General features: G+C 40.2%; 2 protein-coding genes and 1 pseudogene across 9 annotated transcripts in view; 2 read left to right on the top strand and 1 right to left on the bottom strand.

The window, feature by feature from the left end:
- Window positions 1-5,623, top strand: part of LOC105489227 (G protein signaling modulator 2) — a 55,880-nt gene extending 50,257 nt beyond the window's left edge. For both annotated transcript variants that reach the window (XM_011753933.3, XM_011753932.3), the window contains one exon: window positions 4,207-5,623. In XM_011753933.3, coding sequence (XP_011752235.3) covers window positions 4,207-4,446 — 240 coding nt within the window. In that variant the 3' untranslated portion in view covers window positions 4,447-5,623. The remainder of the gene's footprint in view (window positions 1-4,206) is intronic.
- Window positions 5,624-6,271: 648 nt separating this feature from the next.
- The window catches only part of LOC105489229 (chloride channel CLIC like 1), a 38,183-nt gene continuing 17,607 nt past the window's right edge, over window positions 6,272-26,847 (bottom strand). For 4 of the 7 annotated variants that reach the window (XM_011753937.3, XM_011753934.3, XM_011753939.3 and 1 more), the window contains exons 5-11: window positions 24,031-24,252; window positions 23,670-23,810; window positions 21,603-21,696; window positions 19,901-19,998; window positions 19,489-19,635; window positions 15,420-15,761; window positions 6,272-9,035 (exon numbers count right to left, since the gene is read on the bottom strand). In XM_011753937.3, the coding sequence (XP_011752239.2) occupies window positions 8,763-9,035; window positions 15,420-15,761; window positions 19,489-19,635; window positions 19,901-19,998; window positions 21,603-21,696; window positions 23,670-23,810; window positions 24,031-24,252 (1,317 nt within the window). In that variant the 3' untranslated portion in view covers window positions 6,272-8,762. The remainder of the gene's footprint in view (window positions 9,036-15,419; window positions 15,762-19,488; window positions 19,636-19,900; window positions 19,999-21,602; window positions 21,697-23,669; window positions 23,811-24,030; window positions 24,253-26,847) is intronic. The other 3 variants (XM_011753935.2, XM_011753936.3, XM_024795210.2) reach the window with 3 other exon arrangements.
- LOC105489228 (ubiquinone biosynthesis protein COQ4 homolog, mitochondrial pseudogene) lies at window positions 17,637-18,920 on the top strand (annotated as a pseudogene).

Here is a 26,847-nt window from a genome sequence, read left to right as displayed (position 1 = left end):
CTCTGACCCCAAAGGATAAAATAAGCAATAACAGAAGGAAAACAGGAAAAACTCACAAATTTGTGGAAATTAAACACTCTTAAACGACTAATCCATCAAAGAAGAAATCACAATGGAAACTATAAAATAGAGACAAATAAAAATAAACATACAAAAATGTATGGGACATAGCAAAGGCAATGCCAAGGGGGAAATTCATAGCCATTAATGTTTACACTAAAAAAAGACGAAAGATCTCAAGTCAACAACTTCACTTTACAACTTAAGGAACTAGAAAAAGAAGAACAAACAAAACCCTAAACTAGCAGAAGGAAAGAAAGAAAAATAAAGATTATAGCAGAAATAAATAAAATACAGAACAGAAAAAAAATAGAGAAAATCAATGAAGCCAAAACGTTTTGAAAAATAGATTAACAAAATTGACAAACTTTTAGCTAGATAGACTAATTTTAAAAACATTCAATTTACTAGAAACACAAACTTACCAAGAACAAATGATGAAGAAACAGAAAATACACCCATCGTAAGGAGGTTGCATCAGTAATCAAAAACCTCTTGATAAAAGCCCTGGACCTGATATCTTTACTGGTGCATTCTATCAAACATTTAAAGAACTAACACTATGCCTTCTCAAACTGTTCCTTCCAAAAACTGAAAATAAAGGAATACTTCATAACTCATTCTATGAGGCCAGTATTGCCAATACCAAAGCCAGACAGACACTACAAGAAAAGTACAGATCAATATCCTTCATGAATCCAGATGCAAAAATCAACAAAATACTACAATCCAAATTCAGCAGCACATCAAAAGGATTTTACAACATGACCAAGTGAGATTTATTCCTAGGATACAAGGATTGATTGTTCAACATGTGAAAATCAATCAATGTAACACATAAACAGAATAAAGGGAAAAAACACATATAGGAAAAAAAATGACAAAATTCAAAACTCTTTCATGATAAAAACTTAAAAATTAGCAACAGTAGGAAACTACCAGAACATAGTAAAAGCCATATACGAAACATGCACCGCTGACATCATACTCAATGGTGACAGACTGAAAGCTTTCCTCCAAGATCAGGAACAAGATCAGAATGCAGGTTTTGGCCACTTTTATTCAATGAGGTACTAGAAATTCAAGCAATTAGGCAAAAAAGAAAAAAAGGCATTCACATCAAAAAGGACAAAATATCAATAAAATTGACAGAGGTAATCAACAAGTTCAGCAAAATAGCATGATACAAAATCAACACAAAAATCAGTTGTGTGTTTATACACTAACAATGAACAATTGAAAAGAAATATAAAATTCCATTTAAAATAGCATCAAAAAAATAAAGTACTTAGGAATTAATCATTGAGGCAAAAGACTTGTATAATGAAAACCACAAAACATTGCTGAAGGAGATGAAAGAAAACAAATGGAACAATATCCCATGTTCATGGATTAGAAGACTTAATGTTAAAATTTTGATACTATCCAAAGTGACCTACAAATTCAATGCAATCCCTGTAAAAATCCAAATGGCTTTTTCCCCCTACAGAAATAGAAAATATAGCCTAAAATTCCTAAAATTCATATGGAACCTCAAGGGACTTCCAAATATCCAAAACAATCTTAAGAATAAAGCTTTAGGACTCACATTTTTTTATTTCAGGTTATTACAAAACTACACTAATCAAAACAGTGCAGTACTGGCATAAAGACAGACATATAGACCAAAGGAACAGAATACAGATCCCAGAAATAAACTTTGCATGTGTGGTCAAATGATACACAACAGGGGTGCCAAGACCATTCCATGGGGGAAAGGATGGTTTTATCAACAAATGGTTCTGGGTAAACTAGATAGCCACATACAAAAAGAATGAAGTTGGACCCTTACCTAATACTATATACAAAACTCAAAGTGGATCAAAGACCTAAGCATCAGAACTAAAACTATAAAACTAAAGAGGAGCATGTGGTGGCTCACACCTGTAATCCCAGCACTTTGGGAGGCCAAGATGAGAGGATTGCTTGAACCTAAGAGTTCAAGACCAGACTGGGCAGCATAGTGAGATCCCATCTCTATAAAAAAATTTTTTTAATGGCATACACCTGTAGTCCCAGCTACGCAGGAGGCTGAGGTGGGAGGATCACTTGAGCCTAGGAGTTCAAGGCTGCAGTGAGCCATGATCATGTCACTGTGCTCTAGCTTAGGCCACAGAGTGAGACCCTGTCTCTAAAGGAAAAAAAAAAGGAAAGCCTCATGGCATTGGGTTTGGCAGTGATTTCTTGGTTATAAAACCAAAGGAGCAGGGAACAACAACAACAAAATAGACAAAATGGACTTAAAAACTTGTGCCTCAAAGGACATTATCAACAGTAAAAAGGCAACTCAACATAAAATACTTGGAAATCACATATCTAATAAAGGATTAATATCCAGAATATATAGAGAACTCCTAAAACTCAACAAAAACCAACCTGATTCAAAAATGGGCAAAGAACTGCAAGAGGCATTTCTATAGAGAGAACAAGAGGCTAGAATATGATCATGGGAGCCAAATGGCTAATGCCGAAGTGAAGGATGAGAACACTCAATCAGAGGAAGTCTAGGAACTGAAGTGCCAAGTGTTGGGTTAATTGGAGGACATTGAAATTATCAATTTATGACAGGAGAAATGAGTGAGCCATGTATGTGTGGAGGCGGCACCGACTTAGGAGGGCAGTAAATAACTGCATCCTCTGAGGGTTGTGGGATTAAATACTCAGGGATCTATGTGCTTATCACAGTCCCTAACAATGTAGTGGGTATTCAAATATCAGCTATCACACTTCTATTCTTATTCTTGAGCTACAATGCCAGAAACTGTGGTGTATACTTGTAAGTACATGTATTTTTTATTTGACAAGTAGCATGTCTAATGTAAGAATCATAATACTCAAACTTGAAAGAAAAATTCAGAGACCAGGTATGGTGGCTCATGCCTGTAATCCCAGCATTTTGGGAGGCCAAGGCGGGCAGATCACTTGAGGTCAAGAGTTCAAGACCAGCCTGGCCAACATGGTGAAACCCTTGTCTCTACTAAAAATAAAAAAATTAGCCGGGTGTGGTGACACATGCCTTTAGTCCCAGCTACTGGGAGGCTGAGGCAGGAGAATCAGTTGAACCTGAAAGATGGAGGTTGCAGTGAGCCAGGATCACACCACCGTACTCCTGCCTAGATGACGGAGCGAGACTGTGTCTCAAAAAAAAAATCAGTCTGGGCTATTTCTTTTTTTTTTTTTTGAGACGGAGTCTCGCTCTGTCGCCCGGGCTGGAGTGCAGTGGCCGGATCTCAGCTCACTGCAAGCTCCACCTCCCGGGTTTACGCCATTCTTCTGCCTCAGCCTCCCAAGTAGCTGGGATTACAGGCGCCCGCCACCTCGCCCGGCTAGTTTTTTTTTTGTATTTTTTAGTAGAGATGGGGTTTCACCGTGTTAGCCAGGATGGTCTCGATCTCCTGACCTCGTGATCCGCCGGCTATTTCTTAACAGATTTAACTGCCTAAGACAGAGGCAGGCAAACTTTTCCTGTTAAGGGCCAGATAGAAAATATTTTAGGCTTTGCAGCCTATATGGTCTCTGTTGCAACTGCCCAACTCTGCCATTTAGTAGGGAAGCAGCCATATAGACAGTATATAAACAGATGTATTGATGGGAAAATGAAAATGACTTCATCTACAGAAGCAGGCATTGGGTTACAGTTTGCTGTCACCTAGCCTAAGACGCGATTTTTTTAAGGTAGTTCCTCATGGGTTTGTACATATTTCTAAAGGTTTGTTAAGTTCCACTGTTGATGCCTGTTAGATTATAACCTTGAACTGTCATACTTAGATAGAGTTGACCTTGTGTTTTATCTCAGATTTTTTGTGACCAATTATAATTAAAACAGTATGACTTAATATAATGCACTTACTAAACCCATGAAGCAGCTATACCTATATAAGTCATTTTAAAGGAAAAATTGTATGCAGTTTCAGGTTTAAAGATTAATTTATTTCAGAAATCAGGCTGGGAACTAAAGAAAACAATGTAAAAACAAAGATTAATTTCTGAGAAGCCCCAAATAAGTTTACAACTGTGTTTTCTTGGTATGACTGACAGAGATATAACATAGCTTGGTGCTTTCTTTCCCACAGGATGTCTTTTAATCTCTTTCTCATACACTTTTAGGGATCCAGATTAGATGATCAAAGATGTGCTCCACCACCTGCTACCACAAAGGGTCCGACAGTACCAGATGAAGACTTTTTCAGCCTTATTTTACGGTCCCAGGCAAAGAGAATGGATGAACAGAGAGTTCTTTTACAAAGAGATCAAAACAGAGACACTGACTTTGGGCTAAAGGACTTTTTGCAAAGTAATGCTTTGTTGGAGTTTAAAAATTCAGGGAAAAAATCAGCAGACCACTAGTTACTATAGATGTATTTTTTTTTTTCCTTTCAGAACACGGTAAGGAAACAATCTATTAATTTTTTCCTTAAAAGGAGAATTTATAGCACTGTAATACAGCTTAAAATATTTTTAGAATAATGTAAATAGTTAACCTTCAGTAGTCTATTAAGGCATCACTACTTCTCTGGACACGCGCATGTTTGAGGGTGGAGGTGTCCTGTAAAGGTGCTTCATCATCTGTGATTACTTGGGATGTGTTCTTTGGCAGCTTGTTAGGTTACTTTACCTAGTGTTTGTAAAGTAGGAAGTTAAGTGAATCATAGATTAGAATTTAATCCTCTTATGGAAATAATTTTTTAAAATCTTGACAATGGCATTTTTTTTTACACATAACCATGGATGTAGTGGGAAACAATGCTGTTTAGTAAAAATAATGTACTTGATCAATGTAAAAAAGCATATAAAATAGTCTTATTAAAAATCTAGTTTTTTTTTTTTCTCCATGAAAATCTATTTTCAATATTTTTTAGGCCAGTCAGTATAAAAGAAACTCTGCTTCTTGGGCTGGGCATGGTGGCTCATGCCTGTAATCCCAGCACTTTGGGAGGCTGAGGCAGGAGGATTGCTTAAGGCTAGGAGTTCAAGACCAACCTAGGCAACATAGTAAGACCCCCCGTGTCTACAAAAAATAAATCAGCAGCCAGGCACGGTGGCTCATGCCTGTAATCCCAGCATTTGGGAGGCCTACGTGGGTGGATCACTTGAGGTCAGGAGTTTGAGACCTTCGTGGCCAACATGGCAAAACCCCATCTCTACTAAAAATACAAAAATTAGCTGGCCATGGTGGCATGCACCTGTAGTTTCAGCTACTTGGGAGGCTGAGGCAAGAGAATCGCTTGAACCCCTGGGAGGCTGAGACTGCAGTGAGCCGAGACCAGCCACTGGAGTCCAGCCTGGGTGAAAAAGCAAGACTCTGTCTCAAAAAAAAAAAAAAAAAAGAAAAAAGATAGCAAGCATGCTGGCACACACCTGTAGTCCCAACTACTTAAGAGGCTGAGCCAGGAGGACCACTTGAGCCCAGGAGGTGGAGGCTGCACTCCAGCCTGGGTGACAGAACAAGACCCTGTCTCTAGAAAACAAGTATCTTTTGTGTGTTTTGGGCTATTTGTTTAAAATATATATATATTTAAAATGGTCTCTTCTGTTCCATAATACTGCTGTAAAACAAACTTTTCTAAGTCCCAATATAAAAAAAACAAAAAGCACCATATGGTTAGGTCAAGAACCTAGGACACATAAACAAATAGAAAACAGATGAAAACTCACAAAAATTAAGTATAAAAGATGTCAGCTAGAACATTAGTTGTCATTAAGCCTTGTCTTCCTTATCCCAGATACTGAAGGCAGTTTACAAGGGGATAACAAAGTAACTGTAGCAAAAGACAAGTATGGGACAGACCAGGGCCTGGAGTAACACTGCATCACAGACTGCAAAAGCCCATGCTTGGAACAAGTTGCCAACTTGTTCCACTCTCCTTGCTTCTGACTGTGCACAGCTGGGATGGGATCTGGGGATGTGGACCCCTATTCTTTCAAAAAGTCATTCAGGTGATTTGAATGGGCAAATAGAAATATTTATCTAAATGGCCAATGTTTTTTAAAGAGAGAGTCATAATCTGGAATTAAAGTGCTCAGCCAAAAAACAAAAAGTACTAAATTAAAACCTGGATTACATTATGTTTTACGTATACTATAAGGTGTGATGTCCTGGATAGCATTTTAAAAACTCAGGTAAGTTTCATGGGGTTCTTATAAGAAAATTCAGTAAGACAGTATACCAAACCACAATGTAAAAAGTTTATTTTGTGTATATAATAGTTCTTACAGCCTGTAAACATTCAACATTATTCCATTTAAACATTGTTTTTAATAGCTGTCTATCTACCCTGTTCTGATTTTCCTAAAAGCTTCACACTATATAGGCTGGGCACGATGGCTCACGCCTGTAATCCCAACACTTTGGGAGGCCGACAAGGGCAGATCACTTGAGGTCAGGAGTTCGAGACCAGCCTGACGAAACCCCGTCTCTACTAAAAATACAAACATTAGCCAGGCATGGTGACGCACACCTGTAATCCCAGCTACTTGGGAGGCTGAGGCAGGAGAATCGCTTGAACCTGGGAGGTGGAGGTTGCAGTGAGCCGAGGTTGCGCCACTGCACTCCAGCCTGGGCGACAGAGCAAAACTCTCAAAATTAAATTTTAAAAAAAGCTTCACACTATAAACCTTAATTTTAATGATATATTGGCTAGTCAATAAGCCTTATCTCTTTTCTGATAATAAACTGGCCCTGATGTGTTCAATTTGCTTTCATATTTAAGTCTTTCCTGAATTGCTGTCGTCATTCAACAGCAGCTGCACGTTGCCTTGCTAGCTGTCAAAGTAGATTTCATCCCCAAATGGATATCTGTAATGAAAGAATACAGAGGTGAAATTTTATTTAAAATTTTTTTAAAAGAATTTGTTTTTGGATTAAAAGGCATGCAAGCAGCTTTAATTCCATTCACAGTTACAGTCTATCACCTGGGGCATTCACTACTTTTCAGAGTTGGATCACAGTTCAAAAGACAGCTCTCACCTTGGGGTCAGTGTGAACATGTCTTGTCCCCAGAGGACTACTTTATATGCATGGATGTTCACAAATTTATTCTAAACTGCAGGTGTCTGTCAGGATTCATTTGTTATATGCCCTCTGTGTTAAAAATCTTAAAATCCTTTTGCACTTCTTAGAAAAAATAACCTTTCTGATGAAATACTAAAGATGTTTGCAATATTAAACTAGAATATATTAACATGTATAATTTTTTTTGAGACAAGGTCTTGCCCTGTCACCCAGGCTGGAGTACAGTGGCTAGATCATAACTCACTGCCACCTCGCCATCTTCTTCTCTCAGCCCTCCAAGTGGCTGGGACTACAGGTGTGTACCACCATGCCTGGCTAGTTTTATTTTTAGTAGATAGCCTTGAACTCCTGAGCTTAAGCCATCATCCTCCCTCGACCTCCCAAAATGCTGGGATTGTAAGCATAAGCCACTGCGCCTGGCCTAAAATTAAATTGTTACAGGCACATAAGTAACACTTCCTGGATCCAAAAATGTGCATTCTGCATTTCGTATTAAAATGAAAAAGCAAGTGCTTGGGATACAAATATCTGCATGAAAATTTAAAGACTTTATTCCTGACTGGTATCATTTTTAGTAAGCAGTTGAACATAACTTGTAGTGTGAATATGGTTAAAACAAAGGACACCTGATGTCTGTGAAATCTTGTAGTGTGAATATGGTTAAAACGAAGGACACCTGATGTCTGTGAAATCTGCTAAGGACAGGTACAAAATTTATGAATTGCTTTTTAAACAGTTTAAAATGAGGAATGCTTTTGATAATAAGAAAGACTAATGTAAAGTGCTGACTGATGTCCTGTCTGCAGTAGAGGAAGACACCCAACTTTTCTTCCTCATTATGGTATTCTCTGTGCACAGATTTCTAAAAATGCAAACTTCCTATGGACAAGACAATATGATCTGCTATAATGTAAATTAAGATATGATAATATGCTAGGATTCTGAGTAACATGAAAAATAGGTCTCATAAAAAGCCCATATACTTCATTTGGTGGGGGAAAAGAATAATGTCATTTTCAGTCGACTGACTCTGTAAAACAGATTACCAATGTTATCTAAATTGCCCTGGCAGTCTTCAGTTTTCTCTAAGTAAACATAAAGTAAAAGTGACAATAAGGATGCAGGTGTAGTAACAGCTGCAGAAAAGAGGAAACTACGAAGCCACAATGACCTGTGGGCAGGCTACATAGAGACAAGCTGAGGTGTCAGTCAGACTGATCCTGGTAACGACACTCCATGGCTGCATGAAGATGCTGGAGGCACCAAGTGGGTGGCCTGAACTCGAGTGGATTCCACTAGGCAACGTAAGTTGGTTAGTGGGTTCCTGTAAGTGCCTATAACAATAAAATTTCTTTTTCAATGTCCCCAATTCAAACTGGTCTCCTTAACTATCCAGAATCAGTGATGCCTGCCATCTGTTCATCTTAAACACTTCCTACTTTATGGGATGTAAATATCAAAGAGAAGATGAAATTAAAAGCTTTTATATACATACATGTGTTTGTTAATTCTAATTGTCAGTAAAAATGTGAATGTTGAAGTTGGCACCTTTGTAGTAATCAGAATACTTGCAGAGAAGAGAAAGAGAGTGAAGAGTATACTTTACAGAGCTCGGAGGAGACTTGAGGCTGTCGTTTGTGCTGGTGTTCCTCTAGCCACAGGGGCTGCTGACTGGATCCTGTCCACATGGTCCAGCCACACCACTTGTGGGGCTGTATGTGCTGCCTTGGTCTGGGCTGCCCACGGCTTCAGACTTGAGCTGGGCCTTTTCCACTGCAGGTGAACCTTCTGTATTCCCCGATGTGTCTTGGCCAGAGACAGGCTTGGCAGACTGGCTGCTTTCAGTACTGCTTTCTTTCAGTGTGCCTTCCCCCAGGATTCCACCTATCTCCTTGGGATTTGTATCCAAAACAGGTGATTTCTGCTATAAAGTACAAAATTACATTTTAACTGTTTGATGTAATGTGAAGTCTCAGTAATCAAACATATCTAAAAAGTTCCCACCCTAATCTGTTGTAGCAAGCTCCAAACTCTTTCAAATCCAGGGTCCAGTGCTAAGTTATAATTATGTAAATGTTATTATACCTCACCAAACTCCAATGTACTCCCATGGAGGAGTGGGAACACTTAGGGCCTACTGGGTGGTCTAGTGGCCCAGCTTAGAAGGTGTCAAGAGAATTGGTCATCAGTATTGTTAACATCTCTAGCCTGGTGAGAATAATTCATTTGACAAATATTTATTGAGCATATATTAAGTTCTAGGTGTTAGAGATACAGCAGGAACAAAATACATAAAACTGTTCTCACTGGAACTTATATTTAGGTTAGAAGAAAATCACACAAGTATGATATATATGTTGAATTAAAGAGGCTATGTAAAAAAAGCAGAGAAGATATGACTGCTGAATGTGGGGTGGGCTGGTAGGGTCAAATTATAGTTTAAATCAGGGTGGTCTGAAAACGTGATATGTCATCCAGCCAAACTTAAAGTTTTGTAAGTGAAGTAGAAATAAAATCCTTTACAGACAAGCAAATGCTGAGAGATTTTGTCACCACCAGGCCTGCCTTACAAGAGCTCCTGAAGGAAGCGCTAAACATGGAAAGGAACAATCAGTACCAGCCACTGCAAAAACATGCCAAAATGTAAAGACCATCAATGCTACGAAGAAACTGCATCCACTAACAAGCAAAATAACCAGCTAACATCATGACAGGATCAAGTTCACACATAACAATATTAACCTTAAATGTAAATGGGCTAAATGCTCCAATTAAAAGACACAGACTGGCAAATTGGATAAAAAGTCAAGACCCATCTCACGTGCAGAGGCACACAAAGGCTCAAAATAAAGGGATGGAGGAAGATCTACCAAGCAAATGGAAAACAAAAAAAGGCAGAGGTTGCAATCCTAGTCTCTGATAAAACAGATTTTAAACCAACAAAGATGAGGAGAGACAAGGCCATTACATAATGGTAAAGGGATCAATTCAACAAGAAGAGCTAACTATCCTAAATATATATGCACCCAATACAAGAGCATCCAGATTCATAAAGCAAGTCCTTAGAGACTTACAAAGAGACTTAGACTCCCACATAATAATAATGGGAGACTTTAACACACCACTGTCAACATTAGACAGATCAACGAGAGACAGAAAGTTAACAAGGATATCCAGAAATTGAACTCAGCTCTGCACCAAGTGGACCTAATAGACATCTACAGAACTCTCCACCCCAAATCAACAGAATATACATTCTTCTCAGCACCACATCACACTTATTCCAAAACTGACCACATAGTTGGAAGAAAAGCACTCCTCAGCAAATGTAAAAGAACAGAAATTATAACAAACTGTCTCTCAGACCACAGTGCAATCAAACTAGAACTCAGTATTAAGAAACTCACTCAAAACCGCTCAACTACATGGAAACTGAACAACCTGCTCCTGCATGACTACTGGGTACATAACGAAATAAAGGCAGAATAAAGATGTTCTTTGAAACCAATGAGAATAAAGATACAACATACCAGAATCTCTGGGACACTTAAAGCAGTGTGTAGAGGGAAATTTATAGCACTAAATGCCCACAAGAGAAAGCAGGAAAGATCTAAAATTGACACCCTAACATCACAATTAAAAGAACTAGAGAAGCAAGAGCAAACACATTCAAAAGCTAGCAGAAGGCAAGAAATAACTAAGATCAGAGCAGAACTGAAGGAGATAGAGACACAAAAAACCCTCCAAAAAAATCAATGAATCCAGGAGCTGGTTTTTTGAAAAGATCAACAAAATTGATAGACCGCTAGCAAGACTAATAAAGAAGAAAAAGAGAAAAATCAAATTGACGCAATTAAAAATGATAAAGGGGATATCACCACCGACCCCACAGAAATACAAACTACCATCAGAGAATACTATAAACATCTCTACGCAAATACCTTAGAAAACCTAGAAGAAATGGATAAATTCCTGGACACATACACTCTCCTAAGACTAAACCAGGAAGAAGCTGAATCCCTGAATAGACCAATAATGGGCTCTGAAATTGAGGTAATAATAGCCTACCAACCAAAAAAAGTCCAGGACCAGACGGATTCACAGCAGAATTCTACCAGAGGTACAAGGAGGAGCTGGTACCATTCCTTCTGAAACGATTCCAATCAATAGAAAAAGAGGGAATCCTCCCTACCTCATTTTATGAGGCCAGCATCATCCTGATACCAAAGCCTGGTAGATACACAACAAAAAAAGAAAATTTTAGACCAGTATCCCTGATGAACAACGATGCAAAAATCCTCAATAAAATACTGGCAAACCAAATCCAGCAGCACATCAAAAAGCTTATCCACCATGATCAAGCAGACTTCATCCCTGTGATGCAAGGCTGGTTCAACATACACAAATCAATAAATGTAATCCAGCATACAAACAGAACCAAAGACAAAAACCACATGATTATCTCAATAGATGCAGAAGAGGCCTTTGACAAAATTCAACAGCCCTTCATGCTAAAAACTCTCAGTAAATTCGATATTGATGGAACGTATCTCAGAATAATAAGAACTATTTATGACAAACCCACAGCCAATATCATACTGAATGGGCAAAAACTGGAAGCATTCCCTTTGAAAACTGGCACAAGACAGGGATACCCTCTCTCACCACTCCTATTCAACATAGTGTTGGAAGTGCTGGCCAGGGCAATCAGGCAGGAGAAAGAAATAAAGTGTATTTAATTAGGAAAAGAGGAAGTCAAATTGTCCCTGTTTGCAGATGACATGATTGTGTATTTAGAAAACCCCATTGTCTCAGCCCAAAATCTCCTTAAGCTGATAAGCAACTTCAGCAAAGTCTCAGGATACAAAATCAAGGTGCAAAAATCACAAGCATTCTTATACACCAATAACAGAGATCCAAATCATGAGTGAACTCCTATTCACAATTGCTTCAAATAGAATAAAATACCTAGGAATCCAACTTACAAGGGATGTGAAGGACCACTACAAATCACTGCTCAATGAAATAAGAGGACACAAACAAATGGAAGAACATTCCATGCTCATGGATAGGAAGAATCAATATTGTGAAAATGGTCATACTGCCCAAGGGAATTTACAGATTCAATGCCATCCCCATTAAGCCACCAATGACTTTCTTCACAGAATTGGAAAAAAACTACTTTAAAGTTCATATGGAACCAAAAAAGAGCCCACATTGCCAAGACAATCCTAAGCCAAAAGAACAAAGCTGGAGGCCTCATGCTACCTGACTTCAAACTATACTACAAGGCTACAGTAACCAAAACAGCATGGTACTGGTACCAAAACAGAGATACAGACGAATGGAACAGAACAGAGCCCTCAGAAATGATGCCACACATCTACAACCATCTGATCTTTGACAAACCTGACAAAAACAAGAAATGGGGAAAGGATTCCCTATTTAATAAATGGTACTGGGAAAACTGGCTAGCCATATGTAGAAAGCTGAAACTGGATCCCTTCCTTACACCTTATACAAAAATTAATTCAAGATGGATTAGAGACTTAAATGTTAGACCTAAAACCATAAAATCTCTAGAAGAAAACCTAGGCAATACCATTGAGGACTTAGGCATGGGCAAGGACTTCATGACTAAAACACCAAAAGCAATGGCAACAAAAGCCAAAATTGACAACTGGAATTTAATTAAACTACAGAGCTTCTGCACAGCAGAAGAAACTACCATCAGAGTGAACAGGCAGCCTACAGAATGGGAGAAAAATTTTGCAATCTACTCATCTGAGAAGGGCCAATATACAGAACCTACAAAGAACTCAAACAAATTTAGAAGAAAAAAACCCCATCAAAAAGTGGGCAAAGGATATGAACAGACACTTCTCAAAAGAAGACATTTATGCAACCAACACACACATGAAAAAATGCTCATCATCACTGGCCATCAGAGAAATGCAAATCAAAACCACAATGAGATACCATCTCACACCAGTTAGAATGGCGATCATTAAAAAGGCAGGAAACAACAGGTGCTGGAGAAGATGTGGAGAAATAGGAACACTTTTACACTGTTGGTGGGACTGTAAACTACTTCAACCATTGTGGAAGACTGTGGTGATTCCTCAAGGATCTAGAACTAGAAATACGATTTGACCCAGCCATCCCATTACTGGGTATATACCCAAAGGATTATAAATCATGCTGCTATAAAGACACATGCACACGTATGTTTATTGCGGCACTATTCACAATAGCAAAGACTTGGAACCAACCCAAATGTTCATCAATGCCGACTGGATTAAGAAAATGTGGCACATATACACCACGGACTACTATGCAGCCATAAAAAAGGATGAGTTCATGTCCTTTGTAGGGACATGGATGCAGCTGGGAACCATCATTCTCAGCCAACTATCGCAAAAACAGAAAACCAAACACCGCATGTTCTCACTCATAGGTGGGAATTGAACCATGAGACCACTTGTACACAGGAAGGGGAACATCACACACTGGGGCCTGTCATGGGGTAGGGGAGAAGGGAGGGATAGCATTAGGAGATATACCTAATGTAAATGATGAGTTAATGGGTGCAGCACACCAACATGGCACACGTATACATATGAACGCACCTGCACGTTGTGCACATTTACCCTAGAACTTAAAGCATAATAAAAAATAATTAAAAAAAAAAAAAAAGCATGATATGGCTAGGCATGGTGGTATATGCCTGTAATCCCATAACTTTGGGAGGCCAAGGTGAGAAGACTGCTTGAGGCCAGGAGTTTGAGACCAGCCTGGGTAACAGCAAGACCCCATCTCTACAAAAAATAAAAAATATTAGCCAGGCATGGTGGTATATGCCTATAGTCCTAGTTATTAGGAAGGCTGAGGCAAAAGAATCGCTTGAGCCCAGGATTTTGAGGCTGCAATGAGCTAAGATCACTGAATTCCAGCCTTGACCAGAGTGAGACCTTGTCTCCAAAAATAATAAAAATGAGTAAAGGCCTGAAGACAGTAACCATATGATATATGAATGAATACTGTGGAGCAAATGAACAGGAGGTACAAAGGCTCTCAGTTCAAGGAACAGTCAGGAGCCCTTGTGGCTGAAGTAGAGTGAGCATGGAGGAAGAAGAGGTGACCAGAGAGGTAGTGGATGTGGGGGAAGGGGAGACCAAGGAGGCTTCTAGGCCATTGTGATAACTGGCTTTCCCCTCAAGTGAGACAGGAAGTCACTGGAAGACTTCTGAGATAGGTGACAGGTAATTATTAACTATAAAAGCTGGAAGGAGCATCTTAAGGTCTTGTTTTTATGTTTGTTTTGGTTTTTGTTTTTTTTTTTTTTTGAGACGGTGTCTTACTCTGTCACCCAGGCTGGAGTGCAATGGTATGATCTCGGCTCACTGCAACCTCTACCCCCTGGAATCAAGCAATTCTCCTGCCTCAGCCTCCCAAGTAGCTGGGATTACAGGTGCGCACCACATAATGCCTGGCTAATTTTTTTGTATTTTTAGTACAGATGGGGTTTTGCCATGTTGGCCAGGCTAGTCTTGAACTGCAGACCTCAAGTGATCTGCCTGCCTTGGCCTCCCAAAGTGCTGGGATTACAGGCGTGAGCCACTGCACCTGGTCCATCTTAAGGTTTTCTAGATACATGTAGATGTGTTTATTTTTGTACGAACTCTATGGGAAGGGATTCTATAATTTCCCAGATTCTATTATGTTCATAACTATTTCAAAGGTTTAACACTTGCAACTTAAACATTTCAAATGACAATACAAATTCCTCCCTCAAACAGAAATGGAAATGTCCCTTTAAAAGACTGATAATGGTGAAACACTTCTCACCATTCTACAGGTAAAAAGTATAGTCTAGCCAGCCAATGACACCGAAGATTTGGGGAAGCAATGTTTTTGATCCCTGGCCCCAGCCCACTCTTCCATCCAGCTAATCCTTTAGGGCCCTACAGTGCCTTCCCTAGAGCTCTGGGCCTTCAGTGATGCCTCCTCTCTGATCTCTTCAAAGATAGAAATTTCTGTCATGCTCACATGCTGGCTTCCTATGAAGGTTCGTATGAATTACCATCTGTTATAACAAACTACTGTTAAATTGTATTTTACATAAAAGTTAAATCTAATTTTATTTCTTCTGAGGAAGCTGAAGACCAGAAAGGGGAGAGACAGAGTGACTGTATCACTCATTATATAATTAAGGGTGAAGGGTAAGAGTAAAAACAATCAGAACTCTTCCAGAAGCATTTAGAACCAGTAACGAAGGGACAGCAAAATAAAAGAGTTGCTGACTTACACCGGGTACCACCGTGGGATGCTCTCGTGCCTCTGCGTCTGGTACATCAAATGCCCGGAGCACTTCAGGGCTCTTGTTGCCAGTCTGAAATCTCAAGTCAACATCTCTCTCTCTCAAAATCTCTCTTCTACCCTCATATGTTTTAGCATAAGGGCCTTGCTCAATGGGGCCAGTTTGGCCCCTATAATAGAACTCTGCATCACCTGCCCCACCATCAGGTCTGTAATCAATTTCCTCCTGCCGTCTCCTATCCCGTGGCCGAAGTGCCTGGGGAGGTTCTCTCTCAGGACCGCCTACATGTCTCAGCACATGAACTGATTTGCCAGCACCATAGCAGAAACTCTGTAAGGAAAAGAAATACATTTTCCTAAGGACTTAATGGCTAACCTACAAAAAAGTTATGAGGCATTTTATTCAGAGTGCTAACAAAATTATGTAATTTAACTTACTTGTGGCATTTATAGACATAAACATGTTAATTTGACTTTTTTTCATTAGAGACCTCTTCTTTAGCCGGGCGCGGTGGCTCAAGCCTGTAATCCCAGCACTTTGGGAGGCCGAGATGGGCGGATCACGAGGTCAGGAGATCGAGACCATCCTGGCTAACACGGTGAAACCCCGTCTCTACTAAGAAATACAAAAAATAGCCGGGCGAGGTGGCAGCGCCTGTAGTCCCAGCTACTCGGGAGGCTGAGGTCGGAGAATGGCGTGAACCCGGGAGGCGGAGCTTGCAGTGAGCTGAGATCCGGCCACTGCACTCCAGCCTGGGCTACAGAGCAAGACTCCGTCTCAAAAAAAAAAAAAAAAAAAAAAAAAAAAGAGACCTCTTCTTTAGATTAATACAAGGCCAAAGTGGCCCATAAAGCTTAATAAATCACTGACTATTCAGTAGATATTTTAATCAGCTAGACACATTTTGATCGAACTATAACAATGGCAGGCTGAAGCCTAGGTATTTAAATTAGCAGGTTCTAGTCTGATAATTATTCATGTTTCTAGCTTCATGCCCATCATACAAGGTAAATGCTGAAAATATTTAAAGTTGTATATCATTATGTAAACAATCTCCTGTACCTTTACTTTTTACAAATACAAACTAGCTTAAGTTACAGCTAAAATTCAACAGGTTTTGATTCACATTCCATGGGAAAAAGTAGGCAGCAGTTCCTGACAGTGTGGCTCAGGGACCCCTGCGGGGAAACCTGAGACTTTCAGGGGATCTATGAGATCAAAACTTTTCATAATACAAAGACATTATTATTTGTCTTTTTCACTGTCCCCTCCTGAGTGTGCAATGGAACATTCCAGATGCTAGAGTGACAGCCTCACTCGGACTCAGGAGATGCCTGCCTGCGTGTACAGTACTCGTATGTTTTAAATTTGTTTTAACTCCTAATATGTAAATATCAATAAATATAATCACCTTAAGTAAGAGCTGTTTGTGGGCTTCAATTTTTAAGACTGCAAAGAGGTCCTGAGAACAGAAACTTTGAAAATTTCTATACTAGTTTTTCAAACACTACTATTTGAAGACAGAAGCAGCCAAAGTCAAAGAGCATAACTTTCCTTAGGGAGCACATGAAACAAAAACAGATGGTGAAGACTCTGCTGATAATTTCAGTTTCAGAGACTACACTACGACTATAGAACTAATGTCACCTAACAAAAAAAAATACCCGCCAACCACATAATCCTGTAATCACAAGCCAAAACACAAAACCAAAAAAGAAACGATTTCAAAGTGAATAGAGATGGTGAATCTTGTATCCTTAGGGCAGAGAATTTCCCTTGGCACATCTAAGTTTTTGGTTTTATGCAACAACCGCTTTACTTGGGTAATAGCTAAAAAATCGATTAAAAAAAAAAAAAACACTGAACAGACCATGGATGAATGACGAGTAATATTTCTTCTTAATGTCTGCTCCTGGATCCCCAAACTCCTTCTCAGCATACCCACGTTCTTCCACATCCCTTTCTGGTTCTGTGTCAAACTCAATGCTCTTCCCTTCTCACTGCTGCAAAAACTCAGACTACAAATAAGAAGGCCCCCTTTCTCAAGGAGACAGTAATCAACTTCCTATTTTCTGTGTATTAATTCACCAAGGTTAAAGGACAAATTTAAAAAGAGGGTATTATTCTAAATCACTGCTACATATGCAATCAAACTAGAGAACTACTTTCTTGATTAGAAAAATATACAAGTGGACGCCCACTGCCATGGCGACTCTGCTGCGCCCTGCCCTGCGCCGGCTCCGCGGGCTCCGCGGGCTTCCCGGCCTCCTGCGGCTTGCAGCAGCAATGCCTCTCCGGGCCAGGAGCGACGGCGCCGGCGCCTGCCCGCTGTACTCGCACCACATCCCCACCTCCCCGCTGCAGAAAGCGCTGCTGGCCGCCGGCTCCGCGGCAATGGCGCTCTATGACCCCTGCCGCCACGACATGGTCGCAGTTCTAGGGGAGACCACAGGACACCGCACCCTGAAGGTCCTCAGGGACCAGATGAGGAGGGATCCAGAGGGTGCCCAGATCCTGCAGGAGCGTCCCCGGATTTCGACGTCCACCCTCAGAGCCTGCCAGAAGGCTCCCTGGGTCGCGAGTATCTCCGTTTCCTGGATGTGAATAGGGTCTCCCCAGACACCCGAGCACCCACCCGCTTCGTGGATGATGAGGATCTAGCGTATGTGATTCAGCGATACCGGGAGATGCACGACATGCTTCACACCCTGCTGGGGATGCCCACCAACATCCTGGGGGAGATGGTGGTGAAACGGTTTGAGGCTGTCCAGACTGGCCTGCCCATGTGCATCCTGGGTGCTCTCTTTGGACCGATCCAACTCAGTGCTCAGAGCCTGCAAGTGCTGGTCTCGGAGTTGATCCCATGGGCCGTTCAGAACGGGCGCACAGCCCCATGTGTCCTCAACCTGTACTATGAGCGGCTCTGGGAGCAGTCCCTGAGGGCTCTACGGGAGGAGCTGGGCATTACGGCACCACCCGTGCATATCCAGGGCTTGGCCTGAGTTCCTGAGCCAGCGGGGCCTGGCCTACTTCCCCCATCTACTGCTTCCCTTGGGGGCAGAGGGCTCCCTTGACTACCTTTGTTCCTCTTCTTTGAACACTGACCCTTGGACAACATTTATCATAATTTGTTATAGCCACTGCTGAGTGGCCTTGAGAACGAACCCCACAGGGAGCAAGCAGTACAGAGGCACTCCCAGGGGGACCAGCAGCTGTCCAAGGAGAACCATGCGTGAACAGTATCAGTCGTCTGGGCTCATGCTGGGATGTTGCAGCACTCCTGTTGCGACTCCTTCCAACCAGCCAGGTTTGCTGGGGGCCAGGCTGGGTGTCCTCACAGGAGTGAGTGCTACACCCAATTCCAAAAGCCCGAGAAGAGAGAAGCGGAGGGGGAGGCGACTGTGTGAATAAAGGCTCCCATCAGGTCAAAAAAAAAAGAAAAATATACAAGTAAGTATAATATATCTGTATCATTTGGGGGGGGGAGGGGAGGAAAAAAAATCTGTATCACTTAAAAATCACCTTCTCATTAAGCATGACTTAGCCTGATTTACAATATCAGAGAAGCCCAGTAAGTTCAGCATTGCTTTTCTGTAAATCTTGCTAAATATTGACAGTGCTAATACTAACCAGTATTAATATATTAACACTAAGATTTAATATAAATCTTGCTAAATACTGACAGTGCATATATATATATATATATATATATATACACACACACACACATTGTTTTTTTTTTTTTTTGAGACAGAGTCTCGCACTGTCACCCAGGCTGGAAGGCAGTGGTGCGATCTCCACTCACTGCAAGCTCCACCTCCCAGGTTCACGCCATTCTCCTGCCTTAGCCTCCCAAGTAGCTGGGACTACAGACGCCCCCCACCACGCCCGACTAATTTTTTGTATTTTTTTAGTAGAGACGGGGTTTCACCGTGTTAGCCAGGATGGTCTCGATCTCCTGACCTTGTGATCCACCTGCCTCGGCCTCCCAAAGTGCTGGTATTACAGGCGTGAGCCACTGCGCCCGGCCTGACAGTGCTAATACATTAATACTAACCAGGATGGCTAATGCCATAATTATCAGCACTGGAAGATGAAGCAGCGCTGGAATTTCCTTCATGAGTGCTTTAATGAATTCCCCAGTTCCTTTTCCAATGTGCTTCAATGGCTCCGTTACAAATGTGGTGAATGTAACTGCAAGTGCCTAAAACAAGAGAGAAAAGCAACTTAATTTTCTCCTCACAGGGCTAAGGTACAGAATGAATCAAAATTCATTGTGCACTGAGGCTGAAAGTATGTTACATAAATTAAAATGCTGTTGTGCCATTTTTAATGTGAAAAATCACTGTGCAATAGTATTTTTTGTTGGACAAAGGCTTATTTGCAAAATGACTCAAACACTAAATTTCTTTAAAATACAAGGGATTTCTGACTTACTTTAAGGAATTTTTACAAAATATATGCGATACCTTTGTTGGTGGGACCAACCAAATAGGGTTGACTAGTAAGAGCTCATAGTATTTTTGGCATGGGTCATCCTTATAGGTCCATGAACTTCTAAACCATTCTGTTTAGAGAAACAGACAAAACACTGATCATTTCTTTTAATGTTGCATTTCATTCCCAAACAAGACACTACTTTGGTTTTGACCCTCTGACCACCCACCAATCAGTTTTAAATTATCTTGTTTTAAGTAGACTCCCTGTAATGCTGATTTTTTAATTTTTCATCTTATGTCCAAAATCATGTTTTAAAAATCCATTCAAATTATACATGTTTTATGCAGATAAAAAAATTGTATTTTATAAAAATGTCTAAAAGGTAAACACTTTAAAAGCAATGCTTCACAAACACAAATGAGTACAGGTAAAATGGGAAGTCAAAATAAGACTGGTGGATTGTATCAAAGTCAATATCCTGACTCTGATATTGTACTATTAAAGCTGTGCAAGATGTTACCATTGGAGGAAAATGGGGAAAGGGTACACCGGCCCTCTCTGTAGTATTTCTTACTATGTGAATCCACAATTACCTCAGTAAATTATTTATTTAAAAAGTCAGTTCTGGCTGGGCGCGGTGGCTCAAGCCTGTAATCCCAACACTTTGGGAGGCCGAGACGGGCGGATCACGAGGTCAGGAGATCGAGACCATCCTGGCTAACATGGTGAAACCCTGTCTCTACTTAAAAATACAAAAAACTAACCCTGTCTCTACTTAAAAATACAAAAAACTAGCCGGGCGAGGTGGCGGGCGCCTGTAGTCCCAGCTACTCGGGAGGCTGAGGCAGGAGAATGGTGTAAACCCGGGAGGCGGAGCTTGCAGTGAGCTAAGATCCGGCCACTGCACTCCAGCCTGGGTGACAGAGCCAGACTCCGTCTCAAAAAAAAAAAAAAAAAAGTCAGTTCTTCATGGAGTTTACAAAATAAAGTAGAATATTAGTTCTAATTTTTCCAAATCAGGCTTATATACATTGGCAAACTAGCCCGAGCTAGAGGACACATTTCACTGTCCACTGAAGCCATGAATTGGTTTAGTTCCCACAACTTTTTAAGAAACATTTATTTTGGAACCCATCTGCAGAATTCTGTATCAGTCATGGACTTGCATTTATAAAATGCCTTAGAACACTATTAAACCATCCCCATTGCTAGATATACACAACCAAAGGTAGTGAACATTCATGAGAATGTTTATAAAATGTGAAAGAATTAAAAAACTAATCTTTCCCAGAGTTAAAAAAAAAAAAAGTAAAGCTATAACATAAAATTTCACAAGTCAATATAAGGCCATTAAATTTAAGATGGATATTAATTCATATATACACTCATTCACTTGATTCACTTGTTTAATAAACTTCTATTGAGAATATGCCAGACACTGTGCAAAGGACGAGATGAACAAAAGCGAGCATAGGATCCTTCACACAGTCTTATGAAGGAAGACAGACAATATCAGAGCCAACATATATACAACTTCTATTCCTTCCCTGTGACTTTAGATGAGCATACAAAGTCACTGGTTTTAAACCTCAAATGCTTCTTGCATGTTCTTCTGATATTAAAGATTCAGTCATGGAAAGCCTCCTCTGTTATTTTATCATTCTCTTTGTTCTATGTTCTCTCATTCCCAGAATTTCTATCAAAATAAGGACAAGTGCACAAACACCTTACCCCAGATACTTCCAGTCCAGTCCATCTTCTCGGCACACACATTGTTTAATGGCTCCATCTTGGCGACTTCAGCCTGATGCTGTGCAAAAGCTAGCTGACCAAAACCAAAAGGGAACCAGGAGAGGCCGTTACCATGAAGGTTAGGCCTACACATCCAAAAGACCTTCATTCAAAGAGTGTCTTTACCATGCATCCAAACCAGACTGTTATAAAAGTTTTAATTAAAAAAATTCATATTATTACTATTTTTTCTCTTTTTTTCCTGAGACGGAGTCTTGCTCTGTGGCCCAGGCTGGTGTGCAGTGGCACAATCTCTACTCACTGCAACCACTACCTCCCAGGTTCAAGCAATTCTCCTGCCTCAGCTTCCCGAGTAGCTGGGATTAAAGGTGCCCGCCACCATGCCCAGCTAATTTTTGTGTTTTTAGTAGAGACGGGGTTTCATCATGTTAGCCAGACTGGTCTCGAACTCCTGACCTCAAGTGATCCGCCCACCTCAGCCTCCCAAAGTGATTATAGGAAATTATATTATATTATAGGAGGGATTATAGGAAAACATATTATTTTTAAAGAGTAGCTATTTCCAGTTCATGGAAAAGTACAGCCTTAATGCAACAAGTAAGCATAAAGTACTAACTACAATTGCCTTCTCTGTAAGTAGTTATAATGAAAAAGGAAAACTTTACTAAAAATAATGTTTTTAGTTCAGCCGGGCATGATGGCAAGGGCCTGGAGTCCCAGATACTCAGGAGGCTGAAGTAGGAGAATCGCTTGAACCCAGGAGGTAGAGGTTGCACTGAGCCGAGATTTCGCTACCGCACTCCAGCCTGGGGGACAGAGTGAGACGGTCTCAAAAACAACAACAACAACAACTAGTTCTAGCCATACAAATTAAATGACTACTTCTCATTTTCTTTTACAGTTGATGATATCCTATTTTGCACTGGATAATTTCCAGCACAATGACCAATATACAATCATTGAGGTGACAATACTCAACAAACTTTCCTTCCACATAGAATCTGTGTTTAATTTGTAAATAATTAGTTCTAGATACTATAATACTTAGGGCAAAAGGTTAAAGAAATGTCATAATGCTTTAACCAGATGAAGTCACTGAAGTCATTGGCTACTTGACTTACTCTGCTAGAGAGATCTAAAATTTTCTTTCAATGATTATGCTATGTTGATGGGAACAGTAGTGGTCCTTTCAAATTTCTATATACAGTATGATCCCAACTTTGAAAGATAATTAAAATCTAGAAAAAACTAGAAAGAAATACCTCAAACTACTGACAGATTTTCTCTAGGTGATAAAATTATAGGTGATTTTTAAAATTAATTTCTTTTTATCTGTCTTTTCTACATTCTCTGCCATGAACATAACACTCAAAAAATAAGCTAATTTTTAAAAGATAGTATTCTGGTATCATTTCTAGCAAAGAATAGAATGACATACCCTAAATTACCCACATGAGAATTTTTTAATGTATCCATTTAGCTTTATTCTTTTTTTTCCTTCCTTTTTTCGAGAAGGACCTCACTCTGTGGCCGAGGCTGGAGTGCAGGGGCACGATCTTGGCTCACTGCAACCTCCCAGGTTCAAGCAATTCTCCTGCCTCAGCCTGCTGAGTAGCTGGGACTACAGGCACATGCAATCAGGCCTGGCTAATTTTTGTATTTTTAGAAGGATGGGGTTTCACCATGTTGGCCAGGCTAGTCTTGAACTCCTGACCAAGTGATCTGCCCACCTCAGCCTCCCAAAGTGCTGGGATTACAGGCATTAGCCACTATGCCCAACCCACCTAGCTTTATTCTGACTTACATGCCCAAATGTTAACAGTAACTGGGTTATGAAAATTAGGACTGAACTTTTTTACCCACTAACTGGTCAAGGAATCAAAAAACAGTCAGCTAAGAATTGTCCGTTTAATTCCTCCCCAGCGTGGACCACCTCTAGTCACTGCCTCCAACCTACATCCAAGGTAAGATTGCTTTCAACAGATTAGTCTTCTTTCACTGTGAATAAATGTGTTAAAATTGTAAAACTCTTCATCCATGTAATACCTTATATAAATACATCCAATTCCATCCCAGACTGAACAGAAAGCTGATGATTAAAACACGTCTCAACTGAGTGTACCAGCGTACATATGTCCACAGCTCGGTAGCCACTAAAACCACGATGCAGAGCAGACAAAGAAGTACCTTAAAACAGAGAGAAGCAGAAATCAGCCACCAAAAACACTCAGGGCAACTAAAAAGAACTGGACTCAAATGCACAAAATCATTTCTACAATTTTGCAGCTTGTTCATCAATAAGGCATGAGTGACTTAGTACAGGTTCTTAACATAATTATGGTGGAGTTTGGAAAGTATTTTAAAAAGGAAACTTAATGACGTTGCCCTTGCCCTCATCCCATCTTACCATTAACACATTATATGGATCCACTCCAAAGGAATCTTCAAATCGCCACTTCCATGTTTCAAAATCATGAAACTTAAAATTAATTAAAATATCACTTAGTGCATCATCCAAGGCACCTGGTTTCCAGTCTTCTCCACTGAGAAACTTCTGTATTTCTAACAACGTTTCTCTTTTAAGGATAATCTCGGCATCATAATGCATATCGCCTTTGTTTTCATCAGGCTAAATTAAATTTACCAAAAAACAAACAATAGAAAGAGAATTTTATTACTACTTGGTGAACCATTTTAAGACAAAAGCCAATTTGGAACTAAATATTAGTTTGCAGTATTTCATATGTATAATAGCCTGGGCGAGGTGGCTCACACCTATAATCCTAGTGCTTTGACAGGCCAAGGTGGGAGGACAGCTTGAAGCCAGGACTTCAAGACCAGCCTGGGCAACAAAGCAAGACCCCATCTCTACAAAAAATTCTAACTATTAGCTGTGTGCAGTGGTGTGCACCTGGCTCCCGCCTACTAGGGAGGCTGAGGTAGAAGAATTGTCTGTGCCCCGGATGCAAGGCTACAGTAAGCTATGAGCACACCACTGCACTCCAGCCTGGGAGACAGAGTAAGATCCTGTCTCTTAAAAACAATAATAATAATATCCACCTGTCTTCACAGGCTAACATGAAAACCAAAGATAATACACGTGAAAAACATTCAAAAATTCTAGAACTCTGTGCAAAAAAAAGATACTGTAAATTTCACTAAAATACAGTTGATTCTTGCTATTCACAGTAGTTATTGTCTATAAAGTCACCTCAAACACCGATTAGCAAGTACTGAACCATTACTCCTATAATAAATACACAGTTTGGTTCATGCAAACCTCTGTCATAACATTTTTATCAATTGATCAATACATAACCTTGTTTTATGTGTGTTTCTGTACATTCCTGTTTAAGGACACCTTATTGAATATACATATAGTTCATTCATTAACATTGAATACATGGACAACTGTCGTATACCTTACGCTTGACTCTAATACACACCTCTCTAATACACACCTTTTCTCTGTAAGTACATCATGGCCTTCTTGCACTTAGAAACACTAGACCTCAGTTCAGCACTACATCAGAGGGCTGTTTTAAACAACGAAATCATGCTGTTTAATGATTGGTCTCAAAATAAATAAAAATAAAAATAATCACCACTCTCCCCTCAAAAAAGCATGAAAAAATATACCACTAAATAGATCCCCAAAAAAAAAACACTTGTTTGCAGTACGAGAGCTGAAACAAGACAACAGTTTTGGTTGCCTTGTTCCATCTCAGCTGGGAATGCATGCAACAGGCAACCCAAATTTTTTGCCACTCTTCACAGTGTCCCAGAGTAACCACAAAACACCTCGATTATTGACTTTGGGGTTACACAGACTTAATGAGGTCGATTCATAAATACAGAACCTGTGAAGAATGAGGATCAACTGTGCATTTTTATTTTATGATTCACTGCATGACTTTTCATTTGCTGAACAGTTTTCAGATAGCCTAAAATCTGTATTAGTACAAACAAGAAAAATAAGGATTTCAAAGAGCAACAAAATAATGGGCTTCCATAAAATATATATTTATAACTACCTTTGTAAGTGTGAGTTCAGCTTAGCAAAATCACTGTAAACAAATTTTGCATTAATTCGCAAGTTGATACAAATAAAATTCCTTTTTCTTTTACAAACAGTAAATACACGGCGGGGCATGGTGGCTCATGCCTGTAATCCCAGTATTTTGGGAGGCCAAGGCAGGCAGATCACTTGAGGTCAGGAGTTTGAGACCAGCCTGGCCAACATGGTGAAATACTGTCTCTAGTACAAATACAAAAATATTAGCCAGACGTGGTGGCATGCACCTGTAATCCCAGCTACTCGGGAGGCTGAGGCAGGAAAATAGCTTGAACCCAGGAGGCAGAGGTTGCAGTAAGCCGAGAGCCTGGGTGACAGAGTGAGACTCCATCTCAAAAAATACATATATAAAAAAGTAAATATGAAAAGAAAAGAAACAAATGTCACATATTATCACAAATCATCAGTAAGCATTTTTAAAAGCCATCATTAATATTAACATGTTTTAAAAATCAGAAACTAGGCCAGGCGCAGTGGCTCATGCCTGTAATCCCAGCACTTTGGGAGGCCGAGGCAGGCAGATCACGAGGTCAGGAGATGGAGACCATCCTGGCTAACATGGTGAAACCCCCTCTCTACTAAAAAAAATACAAAAAATTAGCCAGGCATGGTGGCGGGCGCCTGTAATCCTAGCTACTTGGGAGGCTGAGGCAGGAGAATGGCATGAACCCAGGAGGTGGAGCTTGCAGTGAGCTAAGATTGTGCCACTGCACTCCAGCCTGGGCAACAGAGCAAGACTCCGTCTCAAAAAAAAAAAAAAAAAAATCAGAAACTAAGTATTTTCAAGCATTTCCATCCTAGGTATTTTTGTTTCCATCTGTTTCCTTATCCAGGTTCTGTTCCACCCTGTACACAGCTGTAAGACTCAAATTATAGAGTGTACATTTGAGAACACATCTGCTTCTACAATTCCAGAATAAGGCAGCATTGTTATTCATCTAACACTCCCTTTTCTTTTGATCACTTCTTACTGTACCAGCAAGATGGAGTATATGGCAAGTTTTGCCAGCCTACACTGTGCTGATGCAAGGGCCTTTCATTTTCGGGGCTCTGCCTGTGACCACTTCTGGTAGGTGGGGCTAACGGCCAGATCAAGACCAAAGGCTGGTCTCTGACTCTCTAAATCAATTCTGGTGGCATACACAATAG

This window comes from Macaca nemestrina, chromosome 1 (assembly GCF_043159975.1).
Source record: "Macaca nemestrina isolate mMacNem1 chromosome 1, mMacNem.hap1, whole genome shotgun sequence".
NCBI lineage: Eukaryota > Metazoa > Chordata > Mammalia > Primates > Cercopithecidae > Macaca > Macaca nemestrina.
This window is presented reverse-complemented; position numbering and strand designations above follow the sequence as displayed.